At 44.7% G+C, this 20,757-nt stretch overlaps 1 protein-coding gene across 1 annotated transcript in view; it reads right to left on the reverse strand.

Moving 5' to 3' along the window:
- Positions 1–19,864, reverse strand: part of LOC311120019 (fibulin-5-like) — a gene marked incomplete at its 5' end in the record, with an annotated part of 32,088 nt that extends 12,224 nt beyond the window's left edge. The window contains 7 exons of the mRNA XM_084194654.1: positions 3,535–3,733; positions 8,960–9,086; positions 9,745–9,867; positions 10,239–10,355; positions 12,755–12,871; positions 19,065–19,187; positions 19,849–19,864. Coding sequence (XP_084050780.1) covers positions 3,535–3,733; positions 8,960–9,086; positions 9,745–9,867; positions 10,239–10,355; positions 12,755–12,871; positions 19,065–19,187; positions 19,849–19,864 — 822 coding nt within the window. The remainder of the gene's footprint in view (positions 1–3,534; positions 3,734–8,959; positions 9,087–9,744; positions 9,868–10,238; positions 10,356–12,754; positions 12,872–19,064; positions 19,188–19,848) is intronic.
- Positions 19,865–20,757: the final 893 nt, after the last annotated feature.

A 20,757-nucleotide genomic window follows, 5' to 3' on the forward strand; every position in this document is an offset into this window, starting at 1 on the left:
GCAGCAGCTACTCTTCCTGGGGTTTATTTTGGATCCCCATTAGTTCCTGCCAAGGCAGCAGCTACTCTTCCTGGGGTTTATTATGGATCCCCATTAGTTCCTGCCAAGGCAGCAGCTACTCTTCCTGGGGTTTATTTTGGATCCCCATTAGTTCCTGCCAAGGCAGCAGCTACTCTTCCTGGGGTTTATTATGGATCCCCATTAGTTCCTGCCAAGGCAGCAGCTACTCTTCCTGGGGTTTATTATGGATCCCCATTAGTTCCTGCCAAGGCAGCAGCTACTCTCCCTGGGGTTTATTATGGATCCCCATTAGTTCCTGCCAAGGCAGCAGCTACTCTTCCTGGTGTTTATTATGGATCCCCATTAGTTCCTGCCAAGGCAGCAGCTACTCTTCCTGGGGTTTATTTTGGATCCCCATTAGTTCCTGCCAAGGCAGCAGCTACTCTTCCTGGGGTTTATTATGGATCCCCATTAGTTCCTGCCAAGGCAGCAGCTACTCTTCCTGGGGTTTATTTTGGATCCCCATTAGTTCCTGCCAAGGCAGCAGCTACTCTTCCTGGGGTTTATTATGGATCCCCATTAGTTCCTGCCAAGGCAGCAGCTACTCTTCCTGGGGTCCAGCAAAATTAAGGCAGTTATGCAAAAACATTACATCACATTTCACAACAGATTTCACAACACTTTAAGTGTGTGTCCTCAGGCCACTACTCTACTACCACCATCATGTAGAACTCCTTCCTTCCCTCCCTCGCTCTCTCTCTCTTACTCACCCTCGTGTAGATCTCACTCTCTCTCCCTCCCTCACCTTCATCTCTCTCCCTCCCTCCCTCACCCTAATGTAGAACTCTCCTCCCTCCCTCCCTCCCTCATGTAAAACTCTCGTCCCTCCCTCCCTCCCTCCCTCACCCTCATGTAGAACTCTCCTCCCTCCCTCCCTCACCCTCATGTAGAACTCTCCTCCCTCCCTCCCTCACCCTCATGTAGAACTCTCCTCCCTCCCTCCCTCCCTCATGTATAACTCTCCTCCCTCCCTCTCTCACCCTCATATAGAACTCTCCTCCCTCCCTCCCTCACCCTCATGTAGAACTCTCCTCCCTCCCTCCCTCACCCTCATGTAGAACTCTCCTCCCTCCCTCCCTCCCTCCCTCCCTCCCTCATGTAGAACTCTCCTCCCTCCCTCCCTCCATCCCTCCCTCCCTCACCCTCATGTAGAACTCTCCTCCCTCCCTCCCTCCCTCCCTCCCTCATGTAGAACTCTCCTCCCTCCCTCCCTCACCCTCATGTAGAACTCTCCTCCCTCCCTCCCTCACCCTCATGTAGAACTCTCCTCCCTCCCTCCCTCACCCTAATGTAGAACTCTCCTCCCTCCCTCCCTCACCCTCATGTAGAACTCTCCTCCCTCCCTCCCTCATGTAGAACTCTCCTCCCTCCCTCTCTCATGTAGAACTCTCCTCCCTCCCTCCCTCCCTCCCTCCCTCCCTCGCTCCCTCCCTCACCCTCATGTAGAACTCTCCTCCCTCCCTCCCTCACCCTAATGTAGAACTCTCCTCCCTCCCTCCCTCCCTCCCTCATGTAGAACTCTCCTCCCTCCCTCCCTCACCCTCATGTAGAACTCTCCTCCCTCCCTCTCTCACCCTCATGTAGAACTCTCCTCCCTCCCTCCCTCCCTCATGTAGAACTCTCCTCCCTCCCTCCCTCACCCTCATGTAGAACTCTCCTCCCTCCCTCCCTCACCCTCATGTAGAACTCTCCTCCCTCCCTCCCTCACCCTAATGTAGAACTCTCCTCCCTCCCTCCCTCCCTCCCTCCCTCATGTAGAACTCTCCTCCCTCCCTCCCTCACCCTCATGTAGAACTCTCCTCCCTCCCTCCCTCCCTCATGTAGAACTCTCCTCCCTCCCTCTCTCACCCTCATGTAGAACTCTCCTCCCTCCCTCCCTCACCCTCATGTAGAACTCTCCTCCCTCCCTCCCTCCCTCCCTCCCTCACCCTCATGTAGAACTCTCCTCCCTCCCTCCCTCACCCTAATGTAGAACTCTCCTCCCTCCCTCCCTCATGTAGAACTCTCCTCCCTCCCTCCCTCACCCTAATGTAGAACTCTCCTCCCTCCCTCCCTCCCTCTCTCCCTCACCCTCATGTAGAACTCTCCTCCCTCCCTCTCTCACCCTCATGTAGAACTCTCCTCCCTCCCTCCATCCCTCCCTCCCTCACCCTCATGTAGAACTCTCCTCCCTCCCTCCCTCCCTCCCTCCCTCATGTAGAACTCTCCTCCCTCCCTCCCTCACCCTAATGTAGAACTCTCCTCCCTCCCTCCCTCCCTCCCTCCCTCACCCTCATGTAGAACTCTCCTCCCTCCCTCCCTCACCCTCATGTAGAACTCTCCTCCCTCCCTCCCTCACCCTAATGTAGAACTCTCCTCCCTCCCTCCCTCACCCTCATGTAGAACTCTCCTCCCTCCCTCCCTCATGTAGAACTCTCCTCCCTCCCTCTCTCATGTAGAACTCTCCTCCCTCCCTCCCTCCCTCCCTCCCTCCCTCACCCTCATGTAGAACTCTCCTCCCTCCCTCCCTCACCCTCATGTAGAACTCTCCTCCCTCCCTCCCTCCCTCCCTCATGTAGATCTCTCCTCCCTCCCTCCCTCACCCTCATGTAGAACTCTCCTCCCTCCCTCTCTCACCCTCATGTAGAACTCTCCTCCCTCCCTCCCTCCCTCACCCTAATGTAGAACTCTCCTCCCTCCCTCCCTCATGTAGAACTCTCCTCCCTCCCTCCCTCACCCTCATGTAGAACTCTCCTCCCTCCCTCCCTCACCCTCATGTAGAACTCTCCTCCCTCCCTCCCTCACCCTAATGTAGAACTCTCCTCCCTCCCTCCCTCCCTCCCTCCCTCATGTAGAACTCTCCTCCCTCCCTCCCTCACCCTCATGTAGAACTCTCCTCCCTCCCTCCCTCCCTCCCTCATGTAGAACTCTCCTCCCTCCCTCTCTCACCCTCATGTAGAACTCTCCTCCCTCCCTCACACTCATGTAGAACTCTCCTCCCTCCCTCCCTCCCTCACCCTCATGTAGAACTCTCCTCCCTCCCTCCCTCACCCTAATGTAGAACTCTCCTCCCTCCCTCCCTCCCTCATGTAGAACTCTCCTCCCTCCCTCCCTCACCCTAATGTAGAACTCTCCTCCCTCCCTCCCTCCCTCCCTAATGTAGAACTATCCTCCCTCCCTCCCTCCCTCCCTCCCTCATGTAGAACTCTCCTCCCTCCCTCCCTCACCCTCATGTAGAACTCTCCTCCCTCTCTCCCTCACCCTCATGTAGAACTCTCCTCCCTCCCTTCCTCATGTAGAACTCTCCTCCCTCCCTCCCTCACCCTCATGTATAACTCTCCTCCCTCCCTCACCCTAATGTAGAACTCTCCTCCCTCCCTCCCTCACCCTAATGTAGAACTCTCCTCCCTCCCTCCCTCCCTCCCTCATGTAGAACTCTCCTCCCTCCCTCACCCTCATGTAGAACTCTCCTCCCTCCCTCCCTCCCTCTCTCACCCTCATGTAGAACTCTCGTCCCTCGTTGCCCGGTCCTTTGATCTGGAAGATATAGAAAGCTCCGGGGTATCGCGTGGTGGCCTGCATCTGGAAGATGTCTGCTGGGACACCGCGGCCTGAGGACAGGTCCATGTGGCGGTACAAGATGGTGAAGGGCCTGTCTCTACAGGCTGGGTTCTCAGCACTACACATACACTGACTGGTGAGAAAAAAAATATTTGAAGCTTGGTTATTTTAAGGTTAATATATGACAGTATAGTAGGTACTTTTAAGATCACCTAAAATGAAAACATTAAAATATTAATTTATTAGATTTGCCTGTGTTTTATATACAGTACCAGTCAAAAGTTTGGACACACCTACTCATTCAAAGTTTTTTCTTTATTTTTACTATTTTCTACATTGTAGAATAATAGTGAAGGCATCAAAATTATGAAATTACACATATGGAATCATGTAGTAACCAAAAAAGTGTTAAACAAATCAAAATATACAGTGCCTTGCAAAATTATTCATCCCCCTTGGCGTTTTTCCTATTTTGTTGCATTACAACCTGTAATTTAAATTGATTTTTATTTGGATTTCATGTAATGGACATACACAAAATAGTCCAAATTGGTGAAGTGAAATGAAAAAAACTGACTAGTTTCAAAAAATTCTAAAAAATAAATAACGGAAAAGTGGTGCATGCATATGTATTCACCCCCTTTGCTATGAAGCCCCTAAATAAGATCTGGTGCAACCCATTACCTTCAGAAGTCACATAATTAGTTAAATAAAGTCCAACTGTGTGCAATCTAAGTGTCACATGATCTCAGTATATATACACCTGTTCTGAAAGGCCCCAGAGTCTGCAACACCACTAAGCAAGGGGCACCACCAAGCAAGCGGCACCATGAAGACCAAGGAACTCTCCAAACAGGTCAGGGACAAAGTTGTGGAGAAGTACAGATCAGGGTTGGGTTATAAAAAAATATCCGCAACTTTGAACATCCCTCAGAGCACTATTAAATCCATTATTAAAACATGGAAAGAATATGGCACCACAACAAACCTACCAAGAGAGGGCCGCACACCAAAACTCATGGACCAGGCAAGAAGGGCATTAATCAGAGAGGCAACAAAGAGACCAAAGATAACCCTGAAATAGCTGCAAAGCTCCACAGTGGAGATTGGAGTATCTGCCCATAGGACCACTTTAAGCCGTACACTCTGCTTAAAGAAATAAATAAGCAAACACGTTTGGTGTTCGCCAAAAGGCATGTGGGAGACTCCCCAAACATATGGAAGAAGGTACTCTGGTCAGATGAGACTAAAATTGAGCTTTTTGGCCATCAAGGAAAACGCTATGTCTGGCGCAAACCCAACACCTCTCATCACCCCGAGAACACCATCCCCACAGTAAAGCATGGTGGTGGCAGCATCATGCTGTGGGGATGTTTTTCATTGGCAGGGACTGGAAAACTGGTCAGAATTGAAGGAATGATGGATGGTGCTAAATACAGGGAAAGTCTTGAGGGAAACCTGTTTCAGTCTTCCAGAGATTTGAGACTGGGACAGAGGTTCACCTTCCAGCAGGACAATGACCCTAAGCATACTGCTAAAGCAACACTTGAGTGGTTTAAGGGGAAACATTTAAATGTCTTGGAATGGCCTAGTCAAAGCCCAGACCTCAATCCAATTGAGAATCTGTGGTATGACTTATAGATTGCTGTACACCATCGGAACCTATCCAACTTGAAGGAGCTGGAGCAGTTTTGCTTTGAAGAATGGGCAGAAATCCCAGTGGCTAGATGTGCCAAGCTTATAGAGACATACCCCAAGAGACCTGCAGCTGTAATTGCTGCAAAAGGTTGCTCTACAAAGTATTGACTTTGGGGGGGTGAATAGTTATGCACGCTCAAGTTCTGTTTTTTTGTCTTATTTCTTGTTTGTTTCACAATAAAACATATTTTTCATCTTCAAAGTGGTAGGCATGTTGTGTAAATCAAATGATACAAACCCCCCAAAAATCCATTTTAATTCCAGGTTGTAAGGCAACAAAATAGGAAAAATGCCAAGGGGGGTGAATACATTCGCAAACCACTGTGTGTTATATTTTAGATTCTTCAAAGTAGCCACCCTTTGTATTGATGACAGCTTGCACACTCTTGGCATTCTTTCAACCAGCTTCATGAGGTAGTCACCTGGAATGCTTTTCCAACAGTCTTGAAGGAGTTCCCACATATTCTGAGCACTTGTTGGCTGCTTTATCTTCACTCTGCGATCCAACTCATCCCAAAGCATCTCAATTGGGTTGAGGTCGGGTGATTGTGGAGGCCAGGTCATCTGACGCAGCACTCCATCACTCTTCTTCTTGGTTAAATAGCCCTGTCCTGTTGAAAAACAAATGATAGTCCCACTAAGTGCAGACCAGATGGGATGGCGTATCGCTGCAGAATGCTGTGGTAGCCATGCTGGTTAAGTGTGCCTTGAATTCTAAATAAATCACAGACAGTGTCACCAGCAAAGCAGCATCACACCTCCTCCTCCATGCTTCACGGTGGGAACCACACATGCGGAGATCATCCATTCACCTACTCACAAAGACACAGTGGTTGGAACCAAAAATCTCAGATTTGGACTCATCAGACCAAAGGACAGATTTCCACCGGTCTATGTCCATTGCTCGTGTTTCTTGGCCCAAGCAAGTCTCTTCTTCTTATTGGTGTACTTTAGTAGTGGTTTCTTTGCAGCAATTCGACCATGAAGGCCTGATTCACGCCGTCTCCTCTGAACAGTTGATATTGAGATGTGTCTGTTACTTGAACTCTGTGAAGCATTTATTTGGGCTGCAATCTGAGGTGCAGTTAATTGCCGATTTCTGAGGCTGGTAACTGTAATGAACTTATCCTCTGCAGCAGAGGTAACTCTGGGTCTTCCTGTCCTGTGGCGGTCTTCATGAGAGCCAGTTTCATCATAGCGCTTGAAGGTTTTTGCGACTGCTCTTGAAGAAGACATTTTCCGGATTGACTGACCTTCATGTCTTAAAGTAATGATGGACTGTCGTTTCTTTTACCAAATAAGGCTATCTTCTGTATACCACCCCTACCTTGTCACTACGCAACTGATTGGCTCAAACACATTAAGAAGGAAAGAAATTCCACAAATTCACTTTTAAGAAGGCACACCTGTTAATTGAAATGCGTTCCAGGTGACTACCTCATGAAGCTGGTTGAGAGAATGCCAAGAGTGTGCAAAGCTGTCATCAGCTACTTTGAAGAATCTCAAATATAAAATATATTTTGATTTGTTTAACACTTTTTTTGGGTTACTACATGATTCACTGTGTTATTTCATAGTTTTGATGTCTTCACTATTATTCTACAATGTAGAAAATAGTAAAAAATAAAGAAAAACCCTGGATTGAGTCGGTGTGTCCAAACTTTTGACTGATACTGTATATACACCTAAACATCAGAAGTATTACGTATAACTCATGATCACTAACTAGGTTTCCATCCAATTGGCGACAGATTTCCATCCGAATAATAAAAACATCTGCAAAACTATTAGCGTTTTCCCACCATCAAATGTAATTGTTGCGGATAAAAGGATGTGCATGATGACGCAGTGTGCATAAAAAAAAACGTATGTGGTTAAAATTCCCATATACCGAATAAATATTACAAGTTAAATGGGTTTCCATCACATTTTACACAAAAAAAAGGGGTATATAGCGAATGTTCTTGGCCCGTGTGTGGGTATAGCCTACATGATGAGATTATAATGGACAAAAGAGCTAGATTATTTTTTATTTGTCAAACGCCAGCCAAACATCGATCATCATGTCACCAGAATAAGACCCTCGATATGTATTGGGAAAGGAGCATCAAACTCATCACCGTGTACTTTCACCACCCTGTGAAGTTCATCAAAATGTATTTAATCTGTAGGCTAATGAACTGCATGCTTTCCCGAGTCGTAGTGGGAGGACCACACAACATGTCATCACGTGACTCCAACTTTACTTCGATATGATAGTAATTATGTCAATATTTGCACATAAAAAGGCGTTTCCACCACCATTTCTCACATAACTAATTTTGCGGACACAAAAAGATCCCACCTTTTTGTAGTGTATTTTTATTTGTCGACATTTGGAAAAGTTCACCGACAAATTAGCTGTTTCCATCAAGCCTGTCGTGACATTTTTTATCCACTGGACTTTACTCGCATTAAAAAGGTGGGACGGAAACCTGGTTACTGACAGACACACACGATATATATACAAAAGTATGTGGACACCCCTTCAAATGAGTGAATTCTGCTATTTCAGCCCACACCCGTTGCTGACAGGTGTATAAAATCGAGCACACAGTCATATCTTCTGTCCTCGGTTGCAACACTCACTACCGAGTTCCAAATTGCCTCTTGAAGCAATGTCAGCACAAGAACTGTTCGTTGGCAGCTTCATGAAATGGGTTTCCATGGCAGCCGCACACAAGCCAAAAGATCACCATGGGCAATGCCAAGCGTTGGCTGGAGTGGTGTAAAGCTTGCTGCCATTGGACTCTGGAGCAGTGGAAACGCGCTCTCCTGAGTGATGAATCACGCTTCACCATCTGGCAGTCCGACTTACAAATCTGGGTTTGGCGGATGCCAGGAGAACGCTACCTGCCCGAATGCATAGTGCCAACTGTAAAGTTTGGTGGAGGAGGAACAATGGTCTGGGGCTGTTTTTCATGGTTCGGGCTAGGCCTCTTAGTTCCAGTGAAGGGAAACATTAATGCTACAGCATACAATGACATTCTAGATGATTCTGTGCTTCCAAATTTGTGGTAACAGTTTGGGGAAGGCCCTTTCCTGTTTCAGCATGAGAATGCCCCCGTGCACAAAGCGAGGTCCATACAGAAATGGTTTGTTGAGATCGGTGTGGAAGAACTTGATTGGCCTGCACAGAGCCCTGACCTCAACCCCATCGAACACCTTTGGGATGAATTGGATCGCAGACCGCGAGCCAGGCGTAATCGCCCAACATCAGTGCCCGACCTCACTAATGCTCTTGTGGCTGAATGGAAGCAAGTCCCCACAGCATGTTCCAACATCTAGTGGAAAGCCTTACAATAAATTATAATATGCCATTTAGCAGACGCTTTTATCCAAAGCGACGTACAGTCATGCCTTCCCAGAAGAGTGGAGGCTGTTATAGCAGCAAAGGGGGGACCAACTCCATATTAATGCCCATGATTTTGGAATGAGATGTTTGACGAGCAGGTGTCCACATACTTTTGGTCAAGTAGTGTATCACTTAAAAAACTTCTGATTTCATAAAGGTGGTAATACAATTTTTTAAGTTATAATCATTATAATGAGAGATGAGAGGTATTGACTAGACATATATGAAACACAGTCCTTAGAGAGAAATAGTATTGAGTGCACTCACTTGTCACTGAGTTCAACGTACGGTGGATCACATTTTAGCGGATCCAAGCATGTATAGCCTCCCTGGAAATTGAAACATACTTGTGCTGTTCTACACGTGTTGTTACCAGTCTCACATTCATTGATATCTTCAAAATCAAACACACAACAATTCACGTCAGTTAGACAACAACATCGGCAACATCATCCATTATAACAATTTACAAATATTATTATTACACAAACAAACAAGCAATTAGCTTTGGTATACTATAATAAAAGGGCTCTCCAACCCTGTTCCTGGAGAGATACCCTCCTGTAGGTTTACATCTATCTAGTCCAGGGCTCTTCAACCCTGTTCCTGGAGAGATACCCTCCTGTAGGTTTACATCTATCTAGTCCAGGGCTCTCCAACCCTGTTCCTGGAGAGATACCCTCCTGTAGGTTTACATCTATCTAGTCCAGGGCTCTCCAACCCTGTTCCTGGAGAGATACCCTCCTGTAGGTTTACATCTATCTAGTCCAGGGCTCTCCAACCCTGTTCCTGGAGAGATACCCTCCTGTAGGTTTACATCTATCTAGTCCTATCTAGAAAGGTTATGGTAAAGTTAGTCCCAGGGTGAATCTAAAAAGTATTCTCCTCACGTCCTTCTTAAAAATGCCAGAGGTAAACGAGGACAGAATTGGAGAGAAGATCCTCAGTTTCCTCTGACATTTTGAGTAAGAAGCGAGGAGAGAGGAAGCAAGGAAAAGTATCTTGAGATTCACCCAGTAAGTCAGTCTCCTGTCATGCCGACAGATTATTACCTTCACAGCTCCTCCCATCCTCATAAATGTAGTATCCCCCTGGGCAGTGACACTGGAAGGAGCCAGGTGTGTTTACGCAGTTGTGCTGGCACAGAAACTCAGAGAAACCACACTCGTCCAAATCTACAGGTGATACTCAGCATTAGTAGTTATCACATAACACCACAGTACATCACATAATAGTCATCACTGTCATTACAGTATTGCCCAAGAATTACAGTTCAAAGTGTAAAGGAGGTGCACAAATAATGACTGAACCATAGCTAGATGTAAAATAATGATTTGGATCGTTATGGATCACTAGGATAGACCTCCTTTATCTGTCGCACTTCAACAATTTTGTGCGTTCCAAATGGCACCAAATTCCCTATATAGTGCACCATTGCGCTCTGGTCAAACATAGTGCACTATATAGGGAATAGGGTGCTATTTGGGACGGACAGCCTTCTCTTTGGTTACTGTAACACGGAACATATTTGATCTCGCGTCATCACCATTGCACGTGGTCCCATCAGAAGCCAGCTCAAATCCCTCTTCACAGTTACACATGTAGGAGCCGTAGGTGTTGAAACAGCCGTGGGTACAGGGGTTATCCTCGCACTCATCCACATCTAGAGAGGAGAAAGCAGGAGGTTTGAGTAACACCTTCACTACAACATTACCACAATGTGCCCCCGCACATCGACTCTGCAACGGTACCCCCCTGTATATATAGCCTCCCTACTGTCACTTTATTTTACTTCTGCTCTTTTTTCTCTCAACACTTTTTTTGTTGTTGTTTTATTTTTACTTTTTTTGTAAAAAATAAATACACTGTTGGTTAAGGGCTGTAAGTAAGCATTTCACTGTAATGTCTGCACCTGTTGTATTCGGCGCATGTGACCAATACAATTTGATTTGATTTTTGATTTGATTTGATTACAGGTGTTGAAGCAGGAGGTTAGAGTAACAGAAAGTATTCACACCCCTTGACTTTTTCCCCATTTTGTTGTGTTACAGCCTACATTTTAAATTGATTAAATGGAGATGTATTGTCACTGGCCTACACACAATACCCCATAATGTCATTAAAAAAAAAAAATAATTAATAAAAAATGAAAAGCTGGAATGTCTTGAGTCAAGAAGTATTCAACTCCTTTGTTATGTCAAGCCTAAATAAGTTCAGGAGTAAAAATGTGCTCAACAAGTCTCATAATAAGTTGCATGGACTTACTCTGTGTGCAATAATAGTGTTTAACATGATTTTTGAATGACTACTTAATCTCTGTACCCCACACATACAATTATCTGTAAGGTCCCTCAGTCGAGCAGTGAATTTCAAACACAAATTCAACCACAAAGACCAGGGAGGTTTTCCAATGCCTCGCAAAGAAGGGCACCTATTGGTAGATGGGTAAACATTTAAAAAGCAGACATTGAATATCCCTTTGAGCATGTTGAAGTTAATCAATTAATTACATTTTGGATGCTGTATCAATACACCCAGTCACAACAAAGATACAGGTGTCCTTCCTAACTCAGTTGCCGGAGAGGAAGGAAACTGCTGATAGATTTCACCATGAGGCCAATGGTGACTTTAAAATAGTTACAGAGTTTAAAGGCTGTGATAGGAGAAAACTGAGGATGGATCAACAAACCTAAATGACAGAGTGAAAAGTACAGAATACAAATATTCCAAAACATGCATCCTGTTTTCAACAAGGCACTGAAGTAATACTGCAAAAAAATGTTTCAAAGCAATTAACTTTTTGTCCTGAAAACAAAGTGTTATGTTTGGGGCAAATCCAATACAACACATTACTGAGTACCACTCTCCATATTTTCAAGCTTAGTGGTGGCTGCATCATGTTATGATTGTAATCGTTAAGGACTGGGGAGTTTTTCTGGATAAAAAAGAAACGGAATGGAGCTAAGCACAGGCAAAATCCTAGAGGTAAACCTGCTTCAGTCTGCTTTCCACCAGACATTGGGAGATTAACTCACCTTTCAGCAGGACAATAACCTAAAACACAAGGCCAAATCTACACTGGAGTTGCTTACCAAGAAGACAGTGAATGTTCCTGAGTGGCCGAGTTACAGTTTTGACTTAAATCTGCTTGAAAATCTATGGCAAGACCTGAAAATGGTTATCTAGCAATGATCAATAACCAATTTGACAGAGCTTGAAGAATTATGAAAATAATAACGGGCAAATGTTACACAATCCAGGTGTGGAAAGCTCTTAGAGACTTACCCAGAAAGACTCACAGCTGTTATCGCTGCTAAAGGTGATTCTAGCATATATTGACTCAGGGGGTTGAATACTCATCTAATCATGATATATTAGTGTTTTCTTTTTCATTTTTACAAATGTTAAAATGTTTCCTCCACTTTGACATTAGAGTATTTTGTGTAGATCGTTGACCAAAAATTACAATTAAATACACTACTGTTCAAAAGTTTGGGGTCACTTATAAATGTCCTTGTTTTCGATAGAAAAGCAATTTTTTTGTCCATTAAAATAACAGCAAATTGATCCGAAATACAGTGTAGACATTGTTAATGTTGTAAATGGCTATTGTAGCTGGAAACGGCTTATTTTTAATGGAATATCTACATAGGCGTACAGAGGCCCGTTATCAGCAACCATCAGTCCTGTGTTCCAATGGCACGTTGTGGTTGCTAATCCAAGTTTATAATTTTAAAAGGCTAATTTATCATTAGAAAACCCTTTTGCAATTATGTTAGCACAGCTGAAAACTGTTGTGCTGATTAAAGAAGCAATAAAACTGGCCTTCTTGAGACTAGTTGAGTATCTGGAGCCTCAGCAATTGTGGGTTCGATTACAGGCTCAAAATTGCCAGAAACAAATAACCTTCTTCTGAAACTCGTCAGTCTATTCTTGCCAAGAAACTGAAGATCTCGTACAACGCTGTGTACTACTCCCTTCACAGTATATGTGTGTATGTGTATGTGTGAGTATATGGGTGCATGCATGGATGCCAGTGTGTACGTGTGTGTGTGTGCCCACCTTGGCAGGTCCTGCTGTCAGGGTTGAGGAGGAAGCCAGGGTTACAGGAGCAGGAGTAGGAGCCTGGCACGTTGGCGCACAGCTGCTGGCAGTACCCATAGCGGCACTCATCAATATCTGGACACAGAGAGGTGGAAGTTAAACAATCAATGTCTGGAAACACAAAGAGACGTGGAACAATCAGGGGGAAGCAAAGTTTGACACAGCAAAAAAACAACTATTAGACATATTCACCTTATTTAAGAACCCAGAAAACAAAACAAATGTCTGAACGTTCTGTTTTGTGGAGGACTTCCGTTGTGGCGTTCTTGCCGTTTTGGGAACATTAGCTAGCTAGCTCAAAATGTCGTGGGATCATACCAAGAAAAACCTTTCAAAGTAGAATGGCAAGTCTGTGCCACATCCGTGGATTATTCAAGAGTGGTCCTCTGTAGCTCAATTGGTAGAGCACGGCGCTTGTAACGCCAGGGTAGTGGGTTTGATCCCCGGGACCACCCATACGTTAAAAATGTATGCACACATGACTGTAAGTCGCTTTGGATAAAAGTGTCTGCTAAATGGCATATTATTATTATTATTATAGTGGGAGGACGATATGGAAAAAAAAAGGGCCACATATCAACTACGAAGACATCTTCAATTATTTTGTCTTGTCTCTCTGTGGGTCAGAGATGAGGAGCTACAAAAGCACATCTGTCGGCACGATGGAGACTGCAGGGAGTTCTTGTGTTGCAGGGCAGGGGAAGTCTTGCAGTCATGCAGCTGCAATACTATGGAAGTTAGCTAGCTCGCTGGCTTTTTTGTTTATCGTAACCCTTTCTATGACTGATACGTTTGACGTTAGCTAGTTGCTTAGCTAGCTAGCTAATTGTGATGATACCATATCACTGACCAGAACTGATAACGTTAACTATTACAACATGCACACACGGTTCTTGGTTTCAATGGCTCATTGTGGAAGTATATCAGTCTAATCTCGAATGGCAATGAGGTAGGTACAGAATCAAGGTGAGTTTTACAATCAAATAGGAAAATTACCAACATAACCTAAACCTACTAGTTGTGTAAACCAGTCAGCTGTGAACACCAGGTAAACTAGTGTTCTGTACTGTAATTGACTATTCTAACAGTAGTGTTTCGTTGAAGGTGCAGAATGCTGTGTATGGAGGATTGACAGGGGTGTCCTGTACAGATGAGCAAGGCCAGTGGAACTCGGGGACGCAGCGGAATTTAGCTCCAAAAAGGACGAGGCGAGATCCGTTTCAAAATTCACAAACCAAGTGCCGAAGTTCTCTGACAGCACCCCAGCCGCTTCTCCATCTCTACCTCCAACTCCTGCGTACCACTCCCACGACGCACTTAAGAAGAGTTTGGAAGTGGCCAATGTTGCAGTGGGGAGCCGTCTGCACAAGTGCATCAAAGCTAAACCAAACAGCAGCTACAGCAGCCTCACGGTGAACACAGCATCAACATGCAGTGTCAGAAATGCTTGTCATTTTTATGACGTTTATGTTAAGCTGGAGGAGTGGAAATGTGACAGCTTGGAGGAGGTCGCTAAAGCACAGAGTGGTGTGACGCGCCGAAACTTCGGCTCACTGCTAGCTCAGCAAAGAAGGTTCCTGTGCGCACCTCAACAAATCCCGACAACTTTGTGCGGGAGCATCTCTTCCCCAGGTTCCAGGGGGAACTCAGCAACCACACATGACAAGGAGAAGGAGCAGGTGGCCTACACATGGATGGAGAGCTGTGGGTTTAGTATGGAGAGTAGAGGCACAGTAGTGAGTGTCAAGGAGCCTTCACATGGATGGAGAACTGTGGGTTTAGTCTGGAGAGTAGAGGCACAGTAGTGAGTGTCAAGGAGCCGTGGCTTTCTGCAAGCCCAGGTGGAGTGTTAAACTCTCAAGAACTTCTAGAAATCAAATGTCCTGTTCTGAGTAAGAAGTGTGAGTCTCTGACCGAACTGTTCTCTACGCAAAACTCACCGACGTGAAGCTGGTGGACGGGGTTCGTCAGCTGCCACCTAATGGAGACCGTGGGTACTACCTGCAGGTGCAAATGGGCATGTTCTGCACAGGACTGGAGAGATGCAAACTGCTTGTCTGGGCTCCATCCCAAGCAGGCTGTTACTGATGTGCCTTTTGATGTGAAGTTCTGTGCTGATGTCATCCCTAAACTGAAGGCATTCTATTTCACACATATGCTGCCAAGGATAGTAGATGAGTTCTAGTGAGGCAGACTAACTCTGTGCTCCAAATATGTTCATCTCTGTGGTATCTAGGGGCCTAATACTTCTGTGTTTTTAAATAGTTCCTATGTTTTGTGCCTTGTAAAGCTCTCTGTCAGCGCTACCTTATTATCTAAGCATAACTCTTGATTGGTGTTTTTTTTTTGTTGTTGTCTTGCACAGTTCTCTTCATATGCAAATTTACCTGATTATATTTGCATAATTCTTGGTGTTTTTTTATTTTTTTATATCTAGTCTTGTACAGCTATTTTCATACATGTTTATCTAATGCCTACGGATAACTCCTTATGATTTATGAATATTTTTATTGTACCTTGTATCGCTCTTTCTTTTCGTATTGCACTTCATGAACTTATCTGAGCATGCCGTAATTCATCTCGCACTTGGCAAATTATTGTGTTAATAAAAACACTGAAATTCAAGTTTGTTGACATTTTCTTCGACACTTAACATTTTGAAATGAAGGAAGAGGAGGCGTGTCTAAGGGTTTCAAATGTGTTTTCAGTTTGATTCTGGGTTTGGTTTTCAAGGGCACTAATTAAGAAAACCGTGCGACACTTCATAAACAGTTGGCTTCCCTCTTGGTCTGTTAGAGACAGTTTGGTGTTGAAGAAAATGTATTTGAAATAGATTGAAGGAGGCATGATAGCATCACCTATTGGATGCCTGTAATTATCAGGAACAGGCGAAGTTACAGTACATTTCTAATGTAGGAACATTAAAATGATTCTGATTAAATAGGAAACTATATATACACACACAGTATCTCATGTGGATGAAATTATAGTGTATAAAGTTACATTTCATTTGTATGAACATTCTCACAGCTCACTTGGCATCCTCATGGATGATCTCACCCTGCATGTTAACAAGTGCTGCACAGATGCTAAGGACTTTGTCCATTTTGTGCGTCAGGTTGATGGGAACAGTCTGGGAGAGGATTTTGAACACCTTGAGTTGTCTGATAACTCTCTCAACATGTATACGTATATTAGCTATCCTTCTCGTGCTTGTGACATCCTCGTCAGACAGCTGGTCTCCTTTCTGAGTGAAGGCTGGTATGGCAAGGATTACCTTCCTCTCATACAGCAGATCTCCGAGGGTGAAGCCCCTGTCTGCCATAACTTCATCGCCAGGCCTAAGGTATTCCAGGAAGCCAGAGTTTTGGGTGATGAACTCGTCACTGCATCTGCCTCCATATGCATGAAACATAACAAGTCCATATGGAGCAATGGAAACCAAATACTTGAGAGTATTTCTGGAATAATAGTGGCTGTATGACCTCCCTTTGGAATAGATATTGTGGGCTTTCTGAAGAGTGGTTTCAGAGCAGTCAATGATGCGAGTGGTGTTGGGGGAACTTCTCTTTGAAGCACTGAGGCATTGTGTTCTGGAACGTCTCCCTCGGCAGCCATGGAATGTAGATCCTCATGTGCTCCTCCATTGTGTGTCAATCCAGTAGGCAAAAGGATTCTGCTCGCTACTCCCTGGGACACAGCGAAGCGTTCAGCACGATCACCCTGGAGTAGATTCAGCTTCAGCTTCATCAAGGTTATCAGTATTTGATCAGTGATATGCATTTTTGAAGTTAGCCGTGTAGAATTTCTGCAGAAACACTACATGGTCAAAGAAAACACTAAGACGAAGGCCAGTATATAACACTGAGCTAGAGTCATTCTTCAGGATGGTGTGGATCAATGGCTCTGCACCACCACATTGGGTTTATTTGTGGTAGGTGGGCTTGTTGACTGGTTCTCTTGACATGTATAGTGGCTTGTAAAAGTATTCACCCCCCTTGGCATTTTTCCTATTTTGTTGCCTTACAACCTGGAATTAAAATGGATTTTTGGGGGGGTTTGTATCATTTGATTTACACAACATGCCTACCACTTTGAAGATGCAAAATATTTTTTATTGTGAAACAAACAAGAAATAAGACAAAAAAAAAACAGAAAACTTGAGCGTGCATAACTATTCACCCCCCCCAAAATCAATACTTTGTAGAGCCACCTTTTGCAGCAATTACAGCTGCAAGTCTCTTGGGGTATGTCTCTATAAGCTTGGTAGATCTAGCCACTGGGATTTTTGCCCATTCTTCAAGGCAAAACTGCTCCAGCTCCTTCAAGTTGGATCGGTTCCGCTGGTGTACAGCAATCTTTAAGTCATACCACAGATTCTCAATTGGATTGAGGTCTGGGCTTTGACTAGGCCATTCCAAGAGATTTAAATGTTTCCCCTTAAACCACTCAAGTGTTGCTTTAGCAGTATGCTTAGGGTCATTGTCCTGCTGGAAGGTGAACCTCTGTCCCAGTCTCAAATCTCTGGAAGACTGAAACAGGTTTCCCTCGAGACTTTCCCTGTATTTAGCACCATCCATCATTCCTTCAATTCTGACCAGTTTCCCAGTCCCTGCCAATGAAAAACATCCCAACAGCATGATGCTGCCACCACCATGCTTCACTGTGTGGATGGTGTTCTCGGGGTGATGAGAGGTGTTGGGTTTGCGCCAGACATAGCGTTTTCCTTGATGGCCAAAAAGCTCAAATGTAGTCTCATCTGACCAGAGTACCTTCTTCCATATGTTTGGGGAGTCTCCCACATCGCTTTTGGCGAACACCAAACGTGTTTGCTTATTTTTTCCATTAAGCAATGTCTTTTTTCTGGCCACTCTTCCGTAAAGCCCAGCTTTAGTGATCCTATGATCAACAGATACTCCAATCTCCGCTGTGGAGCTTTGCAGCTCCTTCAGGGTTATCTTTGGTCTCTTTGTTGCCTCTCTGATTAATGCCTTCTTTGCCTGGTCCGTGAGTTTTGTTGGGCGGCCCTCTCTTGGCAGGTTTGTTGTGGTGCCATATTCTTTAATTTAATGGTGCTCCGTGGGATGTTCAAAGTTTCTGATATTTTTTTATAACCCAACCCTGATCTGTACTTCTCCACAACTTTGTCCCTGACCTGTTTGGAGAGCTCCTTGGTCTTCATGGTGCCGCTTGCTTGGTGGTGCCCCTTGCTTAGTGGTGTTGCAGGCTCTGGGGCCTTTCAGAACAGGTGTATATATACTGAGATCATGTGACAGATCATGTGACACTTAGATTGCACACAGGTGGACTTCATTTAACTAATTATGTGACTTCTGAAGGTAATTGGTTGCACCAGATATTATTTAGGGGCTTCATTGAAAAGGGGGTGAACACATATGCACGCACCACTTTTACGTTATTAATTTTTTTGCAAGGCTAGTTAGCTAGCAACACTGTATCAGATGGGCTGCCCTCAAGCTAGCCAGCTAAGTGAGTAAGCTAGGCAACAGTTAGCTACCTACAGTATGTTAGGACTTAGGAGTGGCTACCAACTGGTAACATAATTAGCTAAGCTAGCTAACTTCTGCCTGATTCAGGACACCCATCTGTGACGATAGCTAGCGAGTAGCAGCTAGCTAACAGCTACCTGTATGTGTTGATGTCCTGATGTGCTGTACTGGAGCGTCATAGCCCAGCCACTTCTCAGGGAAAGGGATGCTCTTCAGTCGGCCTCTTGTCCATGAAGTGATAGGAACACACATAGGGTCGGTTCGGTGGTTACTTCAAGTTCAATGCTTTGAGCCAAAGCCCGAAGAGACTCCTCGTCCTTAGCAGCTGGCTACAAATCGAAAGGCGCCTCACAACTGTACTCGTTCCTCGAAAAAGTTTGGTGGTCGAAACACTCCTGCTCGATGAACAGCTTCCGTTTCTGCCAGTTATTGTGGCATCCCCTTACCGAACATAAAATACCAGTTTTGCGTGAATCCATGTTTGGAAAGTTGTGAGAAGCGATACTGAGTTAGTTAGCTAGCTGCAAACTATTGGCCAGAAGTGCTTAACCGGAAGTCCCCCACAAAAAAACCTAAACAGACCCACTCATATTTCTGTTGAAAATGAGGTGAATAGTAATGGTTGTAGTGACGATATAGCATAGTATCTGGCCTACCCCTGAAATAATATGATTTCATTGTCTGTAATGGGTGGAAGCCCCCAGAACTTACCGTTCGTTGCACAACTTTCCCGCACACACACACACTCAGGTTCTTACCCTGACACTGTCCCCCGACCAGCCAGTAGCCCTCGGTACAGGAGCAGGTGTATCCTCCGGCTGTGTTGATACACACCTGGGTGGGGTTACACTGGTGGGAGTCTGTCTCACACTCATCAATGTCTGCAACAGAGGAACAGAGAGAGGTGGGTTCGAGTGGGTTAAATGCACCCCCCTCCCCAACGTAATCTATATTTTCACATGACCCTCCCCTTGTACTATAAAAAATGTGCACACCCTCCTATCTCATAAAATTAACTCAAAAACAATGATTACCAACACAAATAACAACAACTGTAGTAACCCTGTGTTTATAAACGTGGATATAGACTTGACCACTTCAGCATGGTTTTGTGGCACAGTCGATGCCACGCAGAGCTAACGGGCCAGAAGTTGAGGGTTCGCCGACCACCGCGGACGTGCTCACCTTCCCTGCCTGTCTCATTAAACTACGATCAGAGCCGGCTGCAGACAATGATCAACCAGGGGGAAATCAGATTTAACATTTTGATGCTATATTTATAATTATATAAAATATATGCAACGATTTTCCACCAACAGGTTTTTGTGCCAATGCACAACACACAACCAATAAGCAAAGCATAACTGCATACCGATTACGAACTTCATCGTAGTCTGCTCACCCAGTGCTTTTAGTTCATATGTGAATTCCATAAACTTGAATACCGCCTCGGTTTTCAAATCACATAGAGGACTTGGGGCTGTTGCACTATAGCAACCAAAGCCCATGTAAATCAGTTTACAAAATTCCATCATTGGTTACTCTGAGAGTTCCTCATATTGACATTGGCTGCGGGCTCAGGCCCTATGGTGTTAACCTTGGAAAAGTAATTACAATTTCTACTCGTTCCTCTTTTACTAATAAGGATAGACCAAATGGTGCAGATCTATACAATCTTATATTAATATCAACCATCAGACAGCAACCGCCTATTGAACGTAGTAGCTTGTTTGAGTTGGAGACTCCATGTGACTTTAAAAATCTAATTTGCCATTTTTTTCTTTAAGTCTTTGTCTGGGGAAGAACGTATCCATAACTGTCATATGAGTCTACCGTCCTCCCTCGGCTAACCTTTGTGCACTCGAGGAGTCAACTAGTTTGTCTTCTTTTACTAAATCAGAAGTTATTATCCTGGGTGACTTAAATTCTGACTGGGAAATGCAGGCTTCAGACAATCTAAAAGACATTTGTAATGATCTAAACCTAACCCAGCTGGTGACTAAGCCTACACGGCCCAACCCTAAAGATCCTTCAAAGTCAACTCTGATTGATCTTATCTTAACGAATACACCAGAGAAATATGCTTCTACTGGTGTCTTCACCCAAGACATTAGTGACCATCGCCCAGTTATTTGTGTTAGAGATTTGAGAATACAAAAATCGAACTTAAAAAACTTCAATGAAGAGGCTTTTTTCCATTATCTTTATTTTAGTGACCTTGATTGTATTTCAGCTATCCCTGAACTTGATTTCGTTTTGAGCCTTTTTGCATATGTCTTCAATACTATTGTGGATAATCATGCTCCCTTCCAAAAAAATAAGGGTTAAAAGGTAGATCGAATGCCTTGTACACTCCGGAATTATCAGAAGTCATTCATAACAGAGATGATGCTTGGGTCAAGGCCAGGAACACAGGCTTAGGCCCGGACTGGCAAGCTTTTAAGCAACTGA

This window comes from Coregonus lavaretus (assembly GCF_964263955.1).
Source record: "Coregonus lavaretus genome assembly, contig: HAP1_SCAFFOLD_2952, whole genome shotgun sequence".
Lineage (NCBI taxonomy): Eukaryota > Metazoa > Chordata > Actinopteri > Salmoniformes > Salmonidae > Coregonus > Coregonus lavaretus.